The sequence below is a fragment of the Vulpes vulpes genome, chromosome 14, assembly GCF_048418805.1.
Source record: "Vulpes vulpes isolate BD-2025 chromosome 14, VulVul3, whole genome shotgun sequence".
Lineage (NCBI taxonomy): Eukaryota > Metazoa > Chordata > Mammalia > Carnivora > Canidae > Vulpes > Vulpes vulpes.
The window spans coordinates 66,053,383-66,075,368 of record NC_132793.1 but is presented as its reverse complement, the minus strand read 5'-3'; the positions used below and the strand labels follow the sequence as shown (position 1 = coordinate 66,075,368).

The 21,986-nt window shown below is 37.6% G+C and overlaps 1 protein-coding gene across 1 annotated transcript in view; it reads left to right on the top strand.

Annotated features, from left to right (window-relative positions):
• ADGRV1 (adhesion G protein-coupled receptor V1) overlaps positions 1-21,986 on the top strand; it is a 529,718-nt gene that overhangs the window by 229,920 nt on the left and 277,812 nt on the right. The window contains exons 80-83 of the mRNA XM_025992909.2: positions 4,401-4,650; positions 5,170-5,309; positions 7,052-7,212; positions 16,073-16,173. Coding sequence (XP_025848694.2) covers positions 4,401-4,650; positions 5,170-5,309; positions 7,052-7,212; positions 16,073-16,173 — 652 coding nt within the window. The remainder of the gene's footprint in view (positions 1-4,400; positions 4,651-5,169; positions 5,310-7,051; positions 7,213-16,072; positions 16,174-21,986) is intronic.

The window sequence follows — 21,986 nt, the reverse complement described above, 5'->3', positions numbered from 1 at the left end:
AACCCGGGAACTGTCTCTGCTCAGTGGGGAGTCTGCTTCTCCCTCTCCCTCTTCCTCTGCCCCTCCCCCACTGTATTTGCTTTCTCTCTTGTGCTTGCTTGCTCTCAAATAAATTAGTACAATCTTAAAAAAAATAAAAGTGTGTAAATCTTTATAGCATTTATTATTTATTTGCTGATGAATGCTGTCATCAGTGTTTTTTAAGTCACACTGAAATTCAGGGATATTTTGAAGACTGTTTTTTAAAAATCTGGAATAATAATTTAAATCATCTATATAGGGCCCTTTATGAACTCTGACAGGTTAATTAAAATAACATTCGGATATGTAAAACTTTTAACTTTAGTTCTTAGATCATAAGACATACGAAGTTCAAAGAGATAAGTCAATCCAGATATAAAAGGGTTATAAGAGAAATCAAGGAATAAAAGAAGAGCTGATATTAACTGTACCTCTGCTCTAGTCTTGACATTGTATTAGACTGAACAATATGAAGTTGCCTTTTTTATGTAGGTAGAATAGTATAATATATTGGGGACTATATGTTTCAGCATAATCCTTACTAAAAATTATACATATTTTATTCTTTTTTTTTAAATTTTTTTAACATTTTATTTTATTTTTTATTTATGATAGTCACAGAGAGAGAGAGAGAGAGAGAGAGAGAGGCAGAGACACAGGCAGAGGGAGAAGCAGGCTCCATGCACCGGAGCCTGACGTGGGATTCGATCCTGGTTCTCCAAGATCGCGCCCTGGGCCAAAGGCAGGCGCCAAACCGCTGTGCCACCCAGGGATCCCCTACATATTTTATTCTTATAAAAGATCATTTTAGCATCTGGTCCAAGGCAGGGCTTTTATTATTCCTGTTTGCAGACATAGAAACTGAGAGACCTTACACAGCTTGTCAAGGGTCGGACCATTAGTCATGGTGAGGCCTCAATCCCAGGCCTGCCTGAGTCCACATTCCTTGCTGGCCACCATGCCTTGTGGTCAGAAGAGACTGTAACCACTTGCTTTGTAACAAAATCTCCACTTCCAGCCCTGTGGCTATAAAGTGCCCCTAGACTTTTTTATCCCAGGTTAGTGCCAGGGTCGGTCTTGAGATGAAGGTACAAAACCAGCATCCTTTACACTGTACTCTTCTTTCAACTCTGATGAGTGAGTCCTAAGGATCAAGGTTTTCTTTTTTTAAGATTTTATTTATTCACGAGAGACACACAGAGAGAGGCAGAGACATAAGCAGAGGGAAAAACAATCTCCCCACGGGGAGCCTGATGTGGGACTCTTCGGGTTCATGGTCCCAGCCTAAGGCAGATGCTCAACCACTGAGCCACACAGATGCCCCAGGTTTTTCTTAATGGTGTTCATCAGAAAAGCTCTACATAACCTTTTTGGAGGCCCCTTCTCTATCCTCACTACTGGTCCTAAGCGTCTATCTCAGAGCAGTGATTAGCAGTTTGGCTACTTAGTACCTTTAATACATGTCTCCAGTGTCTTCAGAAACCTCTGAAATGGATCATTTCTTTACTACAAGTAAGTTTACAATGAGGCTACAGTATGTATGGTTAAAAAATATCCTTTCTTTTCTCTCTTGAACTATGTTCAGCTGTGTTGTTCAGTGAAACCAGATAGTTCATAGCTTTATAATTCCCCATAATCCCAATCCTTTCCTTTTGTTTTCCCATATTTGTACAAGATCACTAGAATATTGAGGTTATTTTAGATGCGAACCATCCACCCGGCTGTGAAAGTTGGTTTCCATATTTGTGCCCTCTGCATAGGGAGAATTCAAGAGTGTAAGATGCACAGAAGGAGTTACCTTTTCTCCCTTGTTGCCGAATATGTTCTCAAGCGTGGAATGGTATCTGGTTTGTGGTGGATTTTCAGTGGTTATAGTATAACGAGTGAATAGAGTAAATAAATGGATCAATATGTTTACTGCCATGTGTTTCCTCTCCACAGACTTACCTTTCCTTCCAAGTTGTCTGTGGAAAGGAAGCAGCACATCCAATGGCAGTCAGCCAAGAATAGTGTGGTGTCTTTGGGGAAATCATGAGCCTTTAAAGATTAAACATACAATAGGATTCATATGTGTGTGAAAGAATCAGACTTGGGATTTTAGAGGCAGCATGTTGAAGGCAATGTTAAAAGTTTAAGAATGTGATAAATCAAGGAATAGGAGGACTGCATAGGAGATCATTGTTCAGATAAGATGAGCACTGAAATTGAGGCACAGACTTGGGGAGGATGGTAACTTGAAAACCGTTAAGTGGAAGAATTATCATCCAGTGACAAATTAAACAGAAAATAAGAGCGATCAACACTAGTTTTTGTTTTGTTTTGTTTTGTGTTGTGTTGTGTTGTTTTAACCCGGAAAACTCTAAAGCTGGTGACTATGCTGGTATGTGTTATGTATACATTATCTTAAGCAGTATTCAGGAGCATCTGCTGAGAGTGAAAGATTTGGGAATTGAGCAGGGATGTTGAGAATGATGACATCTAGAGCAATTACTTGGAAGCCAAGTAAAAACTGTCAAGTGGCATTGAGGGCACAGCTGTGGTTGGTCACTGGATTGTAGTGGTTCCAGTCTACATATTAATGTGGAGTTCTCCCTCTGACTTCAACAAGGATGTAAAGCAGATTGTGGGATTGATCAAAGAGAATGTGGTAGAAGGGCATGGATCTAGGAGTGTCAGGGAGAGTATAGTCATTTGTAAGTGAGAGGGGCCAGGAATTTGGCACACTAGTGTCAGAGGTAGGTAGAGTACTGTGTGTGTTAGATTGGTCTCAGATGCCAAGATACTGGCATCCAGGATGTCTCTGATGGGCTAAATCTCAGTAGATCCAGGGAGAGTGAGTGGAGGGTTTGCAACCATGTTGGTGAGGTTCACTGGTCTCAACCACACTGTACCTGTCAGGGGGTGCTGCAGTGGCAGCGTTTAGCTTAATGTCACCAGTGAAGATATGGGAGGCTGGATGGGATGATGAAGAGATGAGTTTTCGGTGAGCTGTTGTGAATACAGATTGAGGTGTTTGGAGAGGAGTCTTGGACAACAGAGGTCAGTGCCTGGGTGAATGGCTGGATTAAAGATAGATATTTGAAGGCACTGATTCAAATGTAGTTAAAGTTATGGAAGATTTTTTTAAAAGATTTTGTTTGTTTATTTATTTATTTGAGAGGGAGAGAAAACATGCATGAACACGAGTAAAGGGAGGAACGTGGGGAGAATGGGGTTTGGGGGAGGGAATCTCAAGCACACTTCAGGCTGAGCAGGACCCCAACCTGGTGCTCGGTCTCATGATCCTGAAGTCATGAGCTGAGCACAAACCAAGAGTCAGAAGCTCAACCGACTGAACCACCTAGGAGCCCCATGGAAGATTTTTTTAGAGAGAGGATTTAACTAGAGGAAAAAGCCCTTCCTCTTTCCTTTTCTTCTCAGATTTTCCGTTTACAGTTCTCTGCTCCATTTCCCAGGTTAGGGATTTTGATAAGGTATCATTTAGATCCATGATTTAATTATTCATACTCTTTTTCTGTTGTGGTCCATATAACTTTTAACATTTAATGCATAATTTTTAACCTAACATCCCAATATTCTCCAAACTTCTTCAGGCAGGATTCAGATCTGATTTATTTTTGTATCTCTTCATTGTTCATAATCATAATGGGTCCAAGACAAGATTTATCAGGTTCCTTGGCGGAATGGTAAAAAAAAAAAAAATTAGACTTGTAGAACCTCTAGCGTCCTCTTCAGCCAAGGATTCTTCTGACTAAGTCTGGGGCATGATCTTTTTTAAACATACTTCCGAGTGATTTCAACACATACCGAGGTTTGGAAGCACTTTCACTGAGCGCAGGATCTTAGGCCTACAATGTTTAAACAGAGATGTCATAGGGTGAGCCCAGGTCTAGGCTGTTTCTCTTACCAATCACATGATTAGATTCAAAATGCTCTAACGATAGAAAGAGATGAGGTAAACTCTTGATGAAAACATGCTCTAGGTATATAAAGCTTATGGTATTCTTAAATAAAGCAGAGGTTTCAATTTAGTGGTGCACCCTTTCCTCAAACTATTCCACCAGTGCTGATGTGACTAACACAAAAAAGTACATTTTATGGGCACAGATTATATCTGATATCCATTAAACAGCTTTCCTAAACCCGTGTTTTAGATTACAAGGGGATCAGGCCAAAGGATGCAGAAAGTGCTGTGCAAAAAATCATGATCGTTAACCACAAAAGAACTGAAAGTGCATTGTCTTTACTGCCTCTGGGCTAGGAATGTTATGGCTGTGCATAAAGAACAGAACCTCTGTGTACATGGATTTTAACAAATATAAGTAGATGTGTAGGTAAATGCATGCCATTTTAGCAAAGCCTTTGCTTTTCTCTTCTAGAAGCAAAACTATCCTTGACAGTTGCCCATATTTGTCCATCCTGGCTCTTCACTGGTATCCTCAGCAAATCAATGGGCACAAGTTTGAAGGAAAAGAAGGTGACTATATCCGAGTTCCAGAAAGGTTATTGGAGATTCCAGATGCAGAAATAATGGCTGGAAAAAGTACATGTACATTAGTCCAGTTTACAGAGTATAGCAGCCAGCAGTGGTTTACAACTGGAAACAATCTCCATGCCCTGAAAAATAAGGTAATCTATCATTTAAAGAATTCTGTGGTTGGAAACAGATTTTTTTCCTTAGCAGACACACTCCTCAGAATGCATTTACGTGATCAGATTTGTGGGAAGGACTACACATGGTGAGCTAATTATGAGACATGTCCCATCTTTATGGACTATTTGTAGAATGTATAGTCTCATATATATAGTTGGAAATATTTCCTTCACGTTTTATTGAGAAAAGCATATATAGTGGGGAAAGTAAAAATGTAGCCTTCACTAATATCATATCATATTCCTCACTCCTGATGAAGTCAGACATGGAGTTAAAGGGAGCATCATCAGCTGAAGGCTGCTCAGGAACTGAAATAGAGGTAGAACGTTTGCAATGAAAAACAGACTCCCCGCATTCATAAGGAACCTAATAACATAAATAGTGGCGTTAAGCAAGTGACTAGAGTAACTAGGAATATGAATCAAAGTTCAGAATTCAGTCATGACATTTATTTTAAAATATCACCCATTTCTCTGTGCGTTGTGGCGCTGCAGGTACTATCTTTGAGTGTGAAAGGTCAGAGTTCACAGCCCCTGACTGACAACAATGAGGTCCTCTACAGGATTTATGCCGCTGAACCTAGGATTATTCCCCAGACGTCTCTGTGTCTCCTTTGGAATCAGGCTGCTGCAAGGTACTTAATAATTCTTTAAAATCAAAATGCAGTCCTTCCCTGTTCTATTACCATTGAGCCCAGCTTCTGTACCGAACAGAGAGGGTGACCTCAGGTGAGACTTGTGGAGTGGAAACAAATCTCTGCCATAAAGATGACAAAGCAGCATAGGAAGTGGCCTAGCATTGTGCAGGGAGCAAGTGCAGCCCAACAACATAAATGTGTGTTTCACACACTATTTACCTCTTTATTATTACTGCTTCCCTTGAACCTAGCATGACTTCTGCTCAAATCACATAACCTTCCTGTGGTTATTGGTTAATTTATTGGCAGGAAAGGAAATTTTCTTTGCCCCTTCCATCTGGCTTATGGTTCTGGCTCTGATGCTCTGTGTTTAGAGAGATTAGCAGGGATTTATAATTCTAGTCCACATATGGCTTGGAGTACATTTTGGAATTAAGCCATGCACAGGAATGGGAGAACAGAATGATTCTTCTGTAGAAGCTCATTGGCCTCACCTGGCCTCAGGTTTCTGAGCAGTTCTATCACCCGGAGCTCAGTCAATACCGGAAGGTCAGGTGTTGCTTGCCCAGAGAGTAGAGGTTCCAAACCAGTCACTTGGTTATGTTTATTTCTGACTTTCAGCTGCACAGACTAAAATTCTAAATACATTTAACAGCTTTGTTGGGTAACCAACTGTCCCCCCAAACAGCAAAATTCTGGTTAGTATTTTTCTTTGTGAAAAATAATTTTCAGCTGAAATTTTGCATGCCTGGTGACAGATCTTAAACTTAATACATAGGTACTATGCCATCCTTTTTTTTTTTTTTAATTTTTTATTTATTTATGATAGTCACAGAGAGAGAGAGAGAGAGAGAGGCAGAGACACAGGCAGAGGGAGAAGCAGGCTCCATGCACCGGGAGCCTGATGTGGGATTCGATCCCAGGTCTCCAGGATCGCGCCCTGGGCCAAAGGCAGGCGCCAAACCGCTGCGCCACCCAGGGATCCCCGTACTATGCCATCCTTAATCCATAACTCATAATGAATGTTTCAGACTTGAATCTGCAGTGGGGGTTAGGTTTTACGCCCTTAAAGTAAAGGATTCAAGATGCACTGAAAGGGAGGAGACCCCACCAGGGGTCATGGAAGAATGCTCAGAAAGCTTGGCACGTGACATGGCGTTTGCTGTAATCATGACAGAGTTTTTATGTTAAAAGCCAGATCTTCTAGAAGAAACATTTGAAAGAACCCTAGAAAGCATTTATGTAATATATGTGGCTTCAAAAGAGAAAAACAAAAAAGATGAAGAAAGTAATGTGGAAAGTCTTTTAAGGAACTTATGTGATTTGAAATACAAGGAGTTGTGACATGAGGAACGGTAAAGAGGGTGTGTGTAGTGGCTCTGTCCATCCTTTGGAATTTTCGAATGTGAGGAAGGCATGCCTTCTGATGAAAACCTGGGGTGTATTTGCTTCAGATTAGGCACTAGCACTGCTCTGTTGAGAGGACCAGCTTCTCTGGTATCAGAAATGCTTTTGCAGGTTTGGTGAGTATTTAGGCTGCTTCTTAAGGTATCTTGTGGGACCTGTTGTGTCATGTCTAGGACAAGATGTTCCCTCCAGCATTTTTCCTTGAAAATTGGTCTGCTTGATGCTTGAGTAAAGAACACTTAAGTTCACCAAGTTATTTTTACCTTAAAAGCCATCTCAGTACCTCACGTGTTGATTAAAGAGCATTAGTGACCATTGTGTTTTTGCCCTAGCTGGTCGTCTGACAGTCAGTTTTGCAAAGTGGTCGAGGACACTTCAGACTACGTGGAATGTGCCTGTTCGTACATGTCCGTGTACGCGGTCTATGCCCAGACTGACAACTTGTCTTCATACAATGAAGCTTTTTTCTCTTCTGGATTTATATGTATCTCAGGTCAGTTGTGGCATTTTTACCTCAATAGTTTTGAACATTTATAAGAATGAAAGTCTGTTTTCCCATGTTTGCAAATGTACTGTAATTCATCAGTACTAGGAAAAGATAAACTTTACCATTGTCTTATTCATTACTTCATAGAGTGGATGTTTATAGAAGGCCAACTGCATAGTGATATAATGAATAACGAGGATATAATAAAGGATACAGTATAATTATATAGTAAAGTATAATAAGGAAGAGACAGTTCAACTCATAAAATATAAAATACAGCGTGAAACAGAAGCTAGATAACAGGCAAAGATAGAGTTAGTGTTGTGAGATAGAGGGCAGGTTCTCCAATAGAATGTTAGGATTGTCTGAGATAAGATATACAAAGCATTTTTTATATTCATTTAAAAAACCAAACATACAGTCTAGGAGTTCTAAATATACTCAACCATTGTGTTAAAAAATAAATTATCTCTTACCTTCTATATCTAGGCCCCATTTCTGGAAGAAGGGAACCCCAATTATATTAATGTCTGTCAAATTATTCACCTGTACCTTAATTTTTGAGAAGTATAAGACTATTCTCATTGGCTGTATTATGTAGGTGGGAGTCTGAGAATTCCTTAAACTGGTTTTCTACTCCCTATACCCACTCGTTCCATGCTCTAAGTCATCTTTTACAATCCTCTGCTGCTTCTGTGAACAATGAGCTATACAGAGAACTGTGTCTAGGGTACCTCTGGAGCCAGGTTGCCTGGGTTCAAATCTTGGTTCTGCCAGTGGCTAGGTGTGGGACCTGGAGCAAATTATTTAGTTTCTCTATGCCTCAGTTTCTCCACCCATAATAAATGATTTTAAATTGTATTATTATAACAGGGTGGTAAACGTACTAGCTCAGACATTTCCAATATCCTGCTTTAATAATGTTTTGTCTGTAAATGTGATTATCGCTGCATTTGTCTTTTTTTATTTGATGTGCAAACATCCTCTCTAATAATCTTTATTATGAAACTTTTGTGGCAGTAGATACAAGTAATTAATTATTATTTTTTATCCTAGTTATTTAAAATCCTTTCACTGTAATTTCTTTTTATAAGATTATACGTTTCTCTTAATTTATCTTAATTTTAAACCTAACAGATTCAATAGCAAAAGTTAATAATTTATTTATTTATTTTTATTGGAGTTTGATTTGCCAACATATAGCATAACACCCAGTGCTCATCCCGTCAAGTGCCTCCCTCAGTGCCCATCACCCAATTAGTAATTTCTTATTCTTTATAGAATCTTTTATAAGGATAACCTTTCTTGCTTGATAGATTCTACTTGGTCTACATAGTTCCAAAATCAAATAAAGACATCATATTTTATTTCAATGCTAATATATTTATAAAAATCTCATAGACATAAATCCAAAAGGTAAAATGCTGCAGTAAAATCTAGGTATAATTTTATGTATTTGCATAGAGACATAAATCCAAGTGCTGCTGTGATTCACAAAAATCCCTTGGTTGTTCTAAATACTGAACATCAAAACAAAGTTTTAAAAACTAAAGAGATAATGTCTTGATTCTATGGAGGACTAGTAGGATTGAAACATATTTTCTTGGAAGAATTGTTAACGAATATATCTGTTTTGCAAAATCAACACGTAAATATCAGTATCTGCCTTTATTACTTTTAACTTAGAGTCACATTTCAAATACTGGGTTTATTCTGCCTCCGTCCATGACATATTGTAGTGTACATTGCATGGTCTGTAGATTAGTAGGAGACATAAAGTCCGGTGTTTGTATCTCAGTTTCCACTCTCATGGGAAGATAATTGTCCATCCCTCTAATAGGCCTGAGGAGCTAGAGATGAGAATTTTATGTATCTTACATACACATTTCATTTATTTATTTATTTATTTTTTATTTTAATAGGCTCCACACCCAATGTGGGGCTTGAACTCACAAATCTAAGACCAAGAGCTGCATGCTCTACTGACTAAGCCAGCCAGGCACCCCTTACATACACATTTTATAATTTATGTCAGATCACAACAAATGTCCATCTGAATTTGGAAGCAGTCTGACCAGCTCTTTTCATGAAAAGTGGCAATGTACAATTAGACACAAAGTAAATCTTTTTATTTAAATCAGAACAGATTACAGTGTCTCCATTCCAGTTCTAGTTTTTAGGTCTGGTTACTATACTAGAGCAGAACAACTAAAATGATCAAAGTATGTGAAATGGGCGTACAGGCCAAAAAGTTTAATTATTTATTTCTCAGCATAGAAAGTTGAAATATGAGGGTATATCTGTGGCTTTTTATTTTTTAAAGATTTTATTTATTCATGAGAGACACAGAGAGAGGCAGAGACATAGCCAGAGGGGGAAGCAGGCTCCCTGCAGGCAGCCCAATACAGGACTTGATCCCAGGATCCCAGGATCATGCCCTGAGCCAAACAGACGCTCAACCACTGAGCCACCCAGGCGTCATCCTTATCTCTGTGGCTTTTAAAATTGTAAACAAGTTTACCAAATTTCAAGAAATTAAACAAAGGTTATACTTTGAAGCAAAAAAGATAGAAAGAGAGGACAATTAAGGGTTTTTTGTTTTGTTTAGTTTTTTAATTTTATGATAGTCACACAGAGAGAGAGAGAGAGGCAGAGACACAGAGGGAGAAGCAGGCTCCATGCACCGGGAGCCCGATATGGGATTTGATCCCCGGTCTCCAGGATCGCGCCCGGGGCCAAAGGCAGGCGCTAAACCGCTGCGCCACCCAGGGATCCCGAAAAGAGAGGACAATTAAAACATAACTGTGCACTTGATATAACACTATAAAATTCACTGTCAAAAGTGACTTGAAAGAAATGCAACTTAAAATAACTTTAAATGATAATGCCACAATGTCATAATCTTACAGTGTAATTATTACAGAACCTATGCATGGTTTGAGGTACACAGTACTATCTGGAGATATTGTCGAAGAAGCCTACCCTGCTTTCTGTAACTGTTGATATTATACTTAGACAATTGGGTTGGATCCAGAATGATTTTGACTTTCAGGACAATTCCTACAGCCTTGTGATCTGAACAAGACCATGTAGCATTCCATAATCCATTTCAGTTTTAATATCAATATGTGAGCTTGGTCTCATGTGATGCACTTGCTGCACTCAGCACTTGCTGAGTCTCTTATGTTCTTTTAAGCTGAGATTTTAAAGATGGACCACAGACCTCACGTCTATTTCATTTGTTCTTTTTTTGTTTTCTTATGGTGAGAAATCATTTAACACAATAGTCAAACTAAAGCTTTCCCTTTTAAGTGGCTGATGGCTTTATGTACTTGACAGATTACTAAGTGTATACATGTCAACACAATGTCAGTTTTACAGTTAGGTAACAGAAAATAATTGTCTATAAATTGCTAGATAATAAGACTTACAGGATAAATAAATCAGTACAATCCAAAGTCCTCTGAGTCTTGCTTATTCTTTTGTCCAAGGTTTATTAAACTGCAAGACTTCTAGTTATGACTTTTATGTGTTTTACAAGTTGAGATTCTGATAGTTTTTCCAGATGCCACCGATTCATTTCAAATTATTTTTTGAAAGTAAGAGATTTTTCTAAAATTTTTGTCACATTCTTCCAAAAATATCAGGTTTACACTGTAATCATTTTCCTAAAAAAATAACCATTATGGTTATGGGGAAGGTATATCAAGACAGCTTCATTCTATCAAGGGGGAGAGTAATTATGAACATGAAAAATAGAAAAAATATAAGAATTTTTTTAAAACAAAGTCATTTGAAGAGATAACTGTGAGTAGTAAGTCAGAGAGCTTAGTTTTAATTCTGACATAGCATAAAAATGTTGGATTTCTCTGTACATGTTGGTGTATTATTTAGGATGCACTTGGCTGCAAGTAACAGAAGACAACACCCATTTCTTAAACAAATCTAGTTCAGGGTTGATTAATTCAGTACCTTAGTGGCCCGACCCCCATCTCATTTTTCTGTCTTGCTGTCCTCAAAGATTTTGTTTTCTGTCTTGCCCCTACATGGTCTTGAGCTGGCGACAACTTTCAGCGTCACACGACGGCATCTTGGCTGCCAAAGGAAAGGCACTTACTTGGATCCTGTTTTTAAGAACAATGAAAACTTTCCTGAAAACCACCCAGAATGTTTTCCCATACATCTGTTTGCCTAGAATTATATCCTCTGACCTTTCATAAACCAGTCCGTGTCCGAGAGAGGCTACGACTAGAAATACAGACACAAGCAGTAGTAGAGCAGCAAGCAACTACCTTTTTGAACATCGTGTCCCCATTGCTCAGCACAGCCACTGATGTGTAGTAGTTTCTCAATAACTAGCTGTTAAATTAATACATGAATGAATATACATTATTGATTGACATCCCCCAATAATTAGCTGTTCTTGTGACTGTGTAAGTCAGTATCATGCTTTGAACTCCCAAACTTTCTCATTTTAGCATTTTTTAATAAGAATTTTTCTGAAATACAGCATACTCTTTTTTTTTTTTTTTTTTGCTTTCACTCAGGATAGTTTAATACAGCACTCTCCCAATAGATCTTGCTGTAGTGATTGAAATGTTCCATCCTGTCCAATATGATATCCACTATCCACACCTCATTATTGACCCTTTGAAATATGACTGGAACAAGTGAGGAACTGAAGTTTTCATTCTATTTAATTTTAATTAATTAAAATGTAGATAGCCATGTGTGGCTGTTGAATCTTTCAGAATCAACACTGATTCTCTGGAGGCTGGTCTCCCGGCAACCTCATCCCTCTGGAAGAAATCCTTCCCCCACCCAACACAGACCTTGTGTTCTCTAAGGTGATTCATATTGACTTATTTTCAGTAGAGAAAACTTTTCAGGTCCTGACAATTTTGTTTTCCTGTCTTTAGCTTATTATTATTTAGCAGTAACCAAGAGGCACCATGCTGAAAGGAGAGGTACAGAAATGTGGTAATCAATAGAGAGGAGCAACAAAAAGTTCAAAAAAAGTTTAACAGTTACAGCATTAGGTGGGAAAATAGAAAAAAAAGGAAGCTAATAACCTAATAACTGATTTAATAAAATATAATGAGCATTTGGTTTGGTTGAGATTTTTTTGTAGAGAAGACAGATACATAGGGAGGTACAAAAGTTACAAACATTTTACAGATATTTCATGGCAAAAAGTATGAATATTTGGTTAGTAGAGGGATAAACCGGTAATTTGGAAAGCATATCCGATTCTTAAGGAATGCCAATAGATAATTTTATTGGATATGCATATTCATATGCAAACATTACGTATGTTTATACACATACAAATATTTAAATGTTGTGTGGATAGTTAAGATCTTTGGTCCAGTTTGGTGATAGCAAAAGAATCTAGCAGTTCCATAGAGTTTTTCTTATTTAAGTCAAAGATTATCCATGTTGTTTTGTTAAGGGTGATTTATCTTCCCCTTCACTTTCTAATGATACAGAAAAGTCATTTGTGTTAGTGAAATAATTGTTCTTTTTCAACTGAATCTGTAACCTACACTATATGAGGGGAAAAAAGCAAAGGGGAGGGCACCTGGGTGGTTCAGTCAGGGCAGTGTCCGACTCTTGATCTCACCTCAGGTCTTGATCTCAGGGTCATGAGATTGGGCCCTGCACTGGGCTCCAAGCTGGGTGTAGAACCTACTTAAAAAAAAAAAAAAAAAAAAGGAAAGGAAAATTATCCAGTCAGCTGCTTGTTGTTTCTACGTAATTGCCAACAAGTCAATTTTTTAAAAACTTTAGAGTACACCTTTACTGATAATACCTGAAGTTTTTATACTTTATTTTTATTTTATTTATTTATTTTGTAAAGATTTTATTTATTTATTCATGAGAGAGAGGAGGAGGAGACACAGGCAGAGGGAGAAGCAGGCTTATGCAGGGAGCCTGATGTGGAACTCAATCCGAGGTCTTCAGGATCAGGCCCTGGGCCGAAGGTGGCGCTAAACCACTGAGCCATCTGGGCTGCCCTATACTTTATTTTTTTTAAAAAACATTATAGTTATAACATTTTGTACCCTGTGATTTACATATTTATATTAAAGGAATTTAAACCAAAAAATGTATTGCTACTTAAACAGACTTGTGGACTTAAATCACGTATGCTAAATGCAGCTATTTGATATCAGATAAGAAAATAAAAGAGGGGCGCTTGGGTGGCTCAGTTGATTAAGCAGCTGTCTTCAGGTCAGGTAATGACCCCAGGGTCCTGAGATCAAGCCCCACATGGAGCTCTTTGCTCAGCAGGGAGTCTGCTTCTCCCTCTCCCTCTATAAGTTAGTACGTCTGCAGCTCCCCCTGCTTGTGCGTGCTCGCTCTCTCTCTCTGTCAAATAAATAAATAAAATCTTTAAGAAAACAGAAGTATTAGAAACTGAAATATTTATTTCTTAAATCTAAGGTATTCAGTATCCTTCCCAAGGCCCGTTGAGGCTAGGGAACCGACTGCTTGAGGTTTTTTAGCACCTTTTCCCCTAAGTAAAAATGCATCCAGAGAACTATCATGCATTATAGTTATAGGCTAATAGAATCTAGCCCATTTTCCTGCCACTGCCTTTGAATCCAGGACCGCCACCAGGTGTCATGCTAGCATTTTAATTGAAGCTTATATACTTAATTAAATATTCTTGAGCTGGTCAAGTTTAACTGTACTAAATTTATCTTGTGAAATGTGACTATAATGGAGAATTACTAAGTTAAGGGAGAAGGCCTTGAATAAACTCTTCTTGTGAACTAGGAAAAAAAAGCAGTTGACTCATGTATATTTCTCCTTTGTCCAGCACTAATCCCCTTGCCTCACATTGCTACCATCTACCATAATAAATGTACAGTAAAGCACATATTTGTGATCACATGGCCTATTTTGACAAAAATTTGCAAGGCCTTGCTTTTGAATCACACACACACACACATACACACACCTTAAACCTTGAGTTTAAACTAGCTTTGATCATCACAGGAAATTGAAAGTGTAAGTTCTGGTAAGTTCACAGCATCAGCTTCAGTAATTTATTTATTTATTTTTTAAGGATTTTATTTATTTATTCATGAGAGACGCAGAGAGAGAAAGAGAGAGGCAAAGACATAGGCAGCGGAGAAGAAGGCTGCATGCAGGGAGCCCAAATGTGGGACTCGACCCCGGGACTCTGGGATCATGCCCTGACCCAAAGGCAGGCATGCAACCACTGAGCCACCCAGGTGTCCCAGCTTTAGTAATTTATATACTACCTAAGTAAAGGTACAAAGTCAGGCATGACTCTGCAGTTTCTCAATATTCTTTGTACCTGTGTGGGTGGATTTTGGAGGCAGCCCCAAGACCTGCACACCTGTCCCAGAACACCCTAGAGCAGCCTTCCTAAAAATGGATTACTTTAGATTTCTTGGCCAAATTTCTAGGCTAAAAGCCTTGACTAATGCAAAGACTCCCTTCCTGTGTGGAACTTCATCTAACTTACTAAAATCTAAACATACCGAAAGCCTTTCCCAAAAGGAGTTATGAGAGTCATTGTTGCAAAAAAACATTAATCATAGACCCCATGTGGGCATTTTGCAAATGCCCAATCCACTTATGCCAAATGCAGTTTGTTCCGTAGCTTCAGAGAAGATAATGAAAAAGCAAATGTTAAATAAATGCAATGTTTTCTGTTTGTTGTCAAGGAGGCTTTGATAAGTGAGGTGTAATACATATAAAGTACATGGCAAAGTAGCATATACATACCAATTGCTATGTTTTGATAATTCTTAGACAAAATAACTGTTAAGGAGGAGAGGGATTAAAAGGCTTTTAAAAGGCTTACATGAAAAAGCAAATGGGTTACCATTTGCAGCACATTTAAATTTTAGAACAGGAAATATTTTTAAAATGTGTATTTACTCAGGGTGCCTGCGTGGCACAGTTGGTTAAGTGGCCAACTCTTGATTTCAGCTCTGGTCATGATATCAGGGTCGATCTCTGTGTCAAGCTCTGCACTCAGTGTGGAGTCTTCTTGAAATCCTCTTTCCCTCTCTGTTCTCTCTCCTCTAAAAGAAATAAGTAAATCTTAAAAAATTAAAATATGTATACACTCCACATTTAAAACATGGTATTAAAAGAAATATATATGAATTGCAAGATAAAAGATTTGTATTAGTGCTGAGTTTCTAATCATTGCGTTGAAGTAGCATAAAGAGGTGAATTCAAGTAGCTTTAAAGAAAGTAAGAGTTTTCTTCACTCAGAAATGTAGATGCTTAGTTTAAAAGTAATCTCAGGAGGAAAAACACATTTTGTTCCTGATTTTGGCACCCAGTAGCGTAAGGTAACTCATAAAATTCATAATTACCACTGTCGTAATTACATAACTATTCCTACTAGATAAAAAGGGAGTAATTACCAAGCCTGAGTTTTGGTCGTACCATTCACAATTTTATGCCTAAAAAATCCTATTCACCTCCCTAAATATCTCTATTTAGCCAAGCCACCTGTTCTTAGAAAATTAGATTGGAATTTGATTCTTTTCTTAAAGAGTGAAACTTGTCTAATGGAAACACAGAAAGCCAGAAGCTTAATGAAATTATTAATTTGCTTAATTTGGGTAGTCTTTTTACTAAGGAAATGAATATGTAGCTATTTGAAAATTAAAGTTGTCTTTTGGCCTTAGTTGACAACTGTGAAGATTTTCTATGTTGTGTAAAATGGGGTAGATTAAAATTGCAGTATAATCGTTTCCAGAGATACCATGCGAGACAGTATAGGCAGACTACAGGTGTTCCAAAGATTGTTGCTATACTACTGTTTGTTCATGGATTGTAAAATCACATGTGGACTTTTTTGTTCCTACAGGTCTTTGCCTGGCTGTTCTTTCCCATATCTTCTGTGCCAGATATTCCATGTTTGCAGCTAAACTTCTGACTCACATGATGGCTGCCTGCTTAGGTACACAGGTAGGAGAGCTCAGGAGCTTCTAACTTGCATAAGATGTTCGTGTTTCTTCTTTGATGGTCCTTGAACTGCATGTATAAGTAAAGTTGAATCTGAACTTAGTTGAAGTAAGCTTGTTTAGTTTTGTAGCAGAGCAGGATGGAGAAGGACCGTGGTAAGAGGAAATGAGAATTTCAGGGCCTAAAAAGTGTATTTTGTAAATTAGAAGTAGCTTAATATCATCCCTTCCAAGAAAATAGCTGCTTCTTATCACGAAGCATTATATTCTCAACTCATATATGCTAAATATATTACTAATGTGTTATATGTATTAATATTAGCATATTTTAAAATCTGTTGGAATGAAATATGCTCTGTTACAAATCCTTTTAGATGGGGAGCATTAAGATGATATCTATTTTAAAATATCTGGATAATACACAGTTGACCCTTGAACATGGAATTTGGGGCACTGACTCCCCATGTAGTCAAAAATCTGCATATAACTTTTGACTCCCCTAAAACTTAACTACTAATAATCTACTGATAACTGGAAGCCTTGCAGGTCACATAAACATTTGATTAGCATGTATTTTGTATGGTGTATATATATTAAATACTGCATTTCTACACTAAAGCAAGCTAGAGGAAAGAAAATATTATTTTTTAAAAAAATCACAAGGAAAAGACATTTACAGTACTATACTGTACTTACCAAAAAAGATCCACATGTAAGTGGACCCGCATAGTTCAAAATCATATGGTTCAAGAGTCACCTGTATTTTGTTTTGTTTAATATATTAAAGAATACAATTTGGTAGAACATTCTTTTCTGAAAAATTACTCAGGTGTTAATTGAGGAAAATATAACATGAGAAACATAGTCATTCATTAGCATGAAATTTACATTTTAAAACACAGAGACAGATCAAAAGATGAGATTAGATGTCCTTTCTGTCCCTGACGTCCTCATGGTGTAGAGCAGTAGAGATATATATAAATGTGATGAGCGTGAACTTAGACTATCTGCAAACTACCCTGTGAAGGTGGATGATGACTTCATTTATTTTTCTGTGAAGGTCCAGGAAGTCTTCATAGAGGAGATGATATCTGAGTTGGGACTTGAATGAGAAATTCTTGTAGTTTGTTGATAAGGGAAAGGTGAACACAGATGTTTGTATAAGCAAAGGAGAAAAAGCATAATCACTTTGAAGGCTGTAATTATAGATCCAGACAGTAGGAACACACTATACAATATTATTGTTGAGAGAACTTTGTATTTATTTTACAAAGCAAAATCTTCCCTTTTCAAGGTAGTTGGGACCCTTCTGGAGTGCAAAAAATACTATTTCTTGATTGGGTGCTGCTGGTTACATGCATATGTTCAATTTATGTAAATTTATTGTGCTGTACACTTAGGATTTGCATACCGTCTTTCAGAGTGCTAAAAGCATTTTATTGAAGTCTGAACAGAAGTTTTTAAAATACTAGTGGAGGAGCTGAAATATAAAATGGAAACCTACCTGAGATACTGGACTCCTGTTGACATTTTTTGTCCCAGGAGTAAAAATGGCACGTGTAAATTTCATAACTTCATTTTTGAGGGAACAATTAAGTGCTGGATTCCAAGCAGAGGATTCCAGATTGCGTTTTTTAAAGTACCTATGAGCTATGGGAGGTAACAGCTGTTACCAAAAGGGGGCTTGCATTGAATTTGACAACGCTATTTATATTGCCTTGGTAACCTATCTTAGCTGTCTGATCTTGTCTTTGCTTCTTGTATGTAAGATCTTAGAAAACCCGCCTTCCATAATTAGAGTTTACTTGGCTGCATTCGCCACCCACTCTGGTGATTTTTTGGCAGCAGAATTTGTACAAGTCTTAATTATAGCACTGTAGAATTACAGACAACTCTTCAGTGTCCTAGCAGACAAATTTGCTCATGTCTAGGGATGTGAAAGAAGGACCCAGGATTTATATGTTGGGACATTGCCTTCTGATTCACATTGTACTTAACATTAATTTTAGAGGAGAAGGTTAGTTAAATCCATGTTTTTCAGTTTATTTTTAGAATAGATGAAGCAGTGTGGCATGAAATATTCTATAATGTGTGGCTTGTGACATGAAATAACTAAAAAATCATTTCCATAGTGTATGTTGGTAGGAGGAATTGGTATATTGTTGATAGAGAAAGTACTGTTTCTTCAAAATGGTGTACCTATCTACTTTGATTTTTAAAATACCCTCTAAATTACAGAGAATGGTTATTTCCCTGAAAATCTTTTAGCAAAGGCTTTTTAAAATTCTCAGACTCTCCAAAAAAAGAAATGAAGCTAGCTACAGGAACTTGGGCCCGCCCTTTCTGCATTTTAAAATCGTGTTTATATCTCCAGTTAGGGAATCCTGCCAGTGGGGGTATTCCAGTTCCAACCTCGGATCTCTCATTTAAAATCCTCCATCAATGTTATGTTGACATCCCTAGAGTGTGAGTTTCCTCTTGAGAAATCTTCAAAAACACACTTTTGGCTCGTCATTTTTTGGCTACGAGAATGAAACTTCTCTAGCTGGCCCTAGAGCGTTTGAGTTGCGATTACTCACAGGTCAGCCAAAAGCATTCAGTTTTAAATCTTTAGTGCTTACCTTAAATAGGTTGAAGGGCCTTTGTGGGAAAGGAAAGAATGGAAATGTGATCATCTCTGACTTCCTTTCAGAGCTTTGAGGGTCAATGAGCAGGGCAGTCCACAGTCAAGAAAATGTGCTTCTGGCTTTACTTCTCTACTAGAAACCTATGTAAAAATGTATACTTATATTATATATACATATATCCATAATTTATTATAAAATATATGTAATCCATAAATGGGGGAAATAGACAAGAATCCAAAGATTATTCTTGTTTTAAAAGTCAAAAGATTCTGTTTTAATCTGAAGTTTGTCATTCTAGCATCTTTGAGAATTATTGATTATAAATTACCAGCAGGTGGCAGTAGAAGATTTTTTTTTTTTTTTATGTTTTTTTTTCAGTCTAGCAAAAGTGGAGTTCAGGAAAAAACTTGAGAGATGTTTTTACAGCCCTTCTTTGGGCTAGAGACTATTCTTCTGCCACATAGCAAATGTACATTTGTGGCTTCTTACCATTGTTTTTTTTTTTTTTACCCATTTTGTTCAGAATTATGCTAAGTAAACTTGTAGGCTTCTCTAAGAAAGCTTGTACATCACTAGCTTAAAATATATCTTTCTGTCATTTATCACTTTCAGTTAAATTCAGGGGTATAACGTTTTCCTCATTATATTTTTGCTGTGGATGACTTTTAATAAGTGTGATATATATACAGAAATATATGTTCATTGAAATATCACAGGTAGAAGTTTTGAGATAAGATCTGTATTTTCAGTATTGCTTATTTTCAAAAGTATGTATTTTTCTTCAGTGCCAAGTTAATACTTCTCACTTACCCAGGAGAAAATTGCTAAAGGACAAGAAACTGTGAGACCACTCACTTCAAGTATGAAGTGAAAAACAGTAAACAAATTTTCATGGTATTGGGTGATATTTCTCGGAAAAACGTCTAATTATATCTTTGGAATTTTTATCTTAGAATCACATTGCCAACTCATGTGTGCCCTGATAAGGCTGGTAAACAGCTAGGACAAAGAACAAGTTTGCAGTTCAGGGTTCTTAGTTCTGGGGGTTCTGTTAGGAAAAGCAATTCTCCAAATCTAAAAAAAGAACAGAAGTTTTCTCATAGAAATCATGGTGATAAGATAGAACTGCATTTACCCTGGTTGGTAAACTTAACAGAGGGAAATATTTGGGGGTTTTTTTCCCTCTGTTTTTTGTTTGTTTATATGGCTTAAGCACAGATTTTGAAACTGAAGGGTAAATTTATCTAGAAAAAAAAAATGGATGTGAAAATGACTAAATTGGCCAGCCAGGCTGTACATTATCTGAATTCAGAAGACACTAAATATCTGAGAATTTTAAATACTTAAATTTAAGTTTTTGGTGGCCATGGGATGTGCAGGAGTTTTAACTATCTAAGCCTTCTCCTCAATAAAGGACAAGGTAATTGCCTTAAAATTCAGAAGATTGTTCTTTGGTACTTAGCTGAAGTCGGCCTATCCTTGTTTGTCCAGTATTATTCTGCAACATCTGGGGGTGTCTTTCTCCCATGTCCTGTTGTTTCCCAGGGAGAATGCTGCTCACATATTCCTGTCAGCAGGTTCTGCTTTAATCTACAGCCAGTGTCATTTTACTTTGAATATCTAGCATCTTTGAGACTCAGAATCATTGCATGAAGCCAGAAGCCATGTGTAAACTCTCAAATACAGGCTCCTTCTGGCTACCGCAGACCCCGGTTTCTCTCTGGGCTGCTTGCATTATTTTGTTGAGACCACCAGCTCGGAAAAGTCCTTGTGTGTGTGTCCTCCAAAAACATGTATCTAACAAGTATGTTTTTATCACTCAAAGCAGCGCGAGACAGAAACGGTTAACTAATCAGAACACTGGTTGGAAGTTTTGGTCAATCACTCGGTCACCAGGGTATCCTATGTTATTCCTGCTTTCGTTACTAAAGGAAAGTGTGTAAGAGTTTAAGTACAAGGGTCAGAACTAGATCTTGTTTTGAGGATTGGGTACTTGAGAAACACAAAGGGTCATTGTTCAGTAGAACATTTATGATTTTGTGTTAGTGCATATGTAAATAGATTAAAAAGTGTTTCTTACGCTTCCGTGTTGGCATCCTACTAAAATTCGGATACTGAACCCAGTAGGTCTCTGGCGGGTTTCTGGTCAGGGCTTGCTAGAAGGTTAGGTTGACCATGTTATGACCCATGCACATTTCTGGTTGTTGCTATTGCTGCCTCTCCTGCCATTGCTGTTACCATTACTAAACACACACTGTCAACCTATTTTCCCTATTATGAAAAAGTATTTAAGAACTGCCGTTAATTAAATTTTTACTTTCATTTAAAGTGCCATTGTCTTTGAAACTACTAACAAACATTTGTCTTGCCTTCTTGAAGGAAAGACTTCTGCTGTTGCTCTTTTCTTGTTTAATTCCCCTTCCCTGCTCCCCGCCCCCGCCCCTCCAATCTCTGGGTTGCTAAGAAAAGGAAAGGTACTTAGACAAGCAAACTTATACTCAAAGTGCAGACTAGGCTTTTATTTCGGTCTTTCTCATAGCATTTCATAGTTGGAAGAATTTCTCAGTGTTGTTTTTGGACATAAAATAAGCCACTAGAAAGAAAGTGTAGCCAGCCCCTCCCCAATTCCTTCTTTCCTCTAAAGAGCTTGAGAGTGCCCCCACTTAAATTGTATTAAGTATGGAAGCCTTCTATTTCTGTCTTTTGTACAAAAACATTCTGTTTTTAATTGTGCCTTCTCTTCACATAGAGATTAATTTGGTAAACAAGAATGAAGAGTGTTCTGCACACACATATGAATATGCATTTAAGTTGAATTGACTAATCTGTTTGTGTCTTAATGGCCAAAATAATATCACATTCATGACTGGGTTCAGTTGTCCAGTAGTGAAATCAAAACGAATCAAAATTTGAGCAAATCTTACTTATCACAGGTGAGGAGCATCATACATCCATAAACTCAACCACTTTGAACTCATCTACCATTTGCACAGTTTTGAGATTATGCAATGGGAAATTCCAGGTGAGATATGCACACAGGAAGTATGTAAATAAAAGTCTAAAACAGTAACCTCGTTATAAGAACCAAGTATGTACATAGATCTCTTCTCTAGTGTACTATATAGAACTCCATAAGCTGTGAACAGGGGGCCTCAGTTTGAAAGTCTTCATGGAGCAAATGGAATCGACC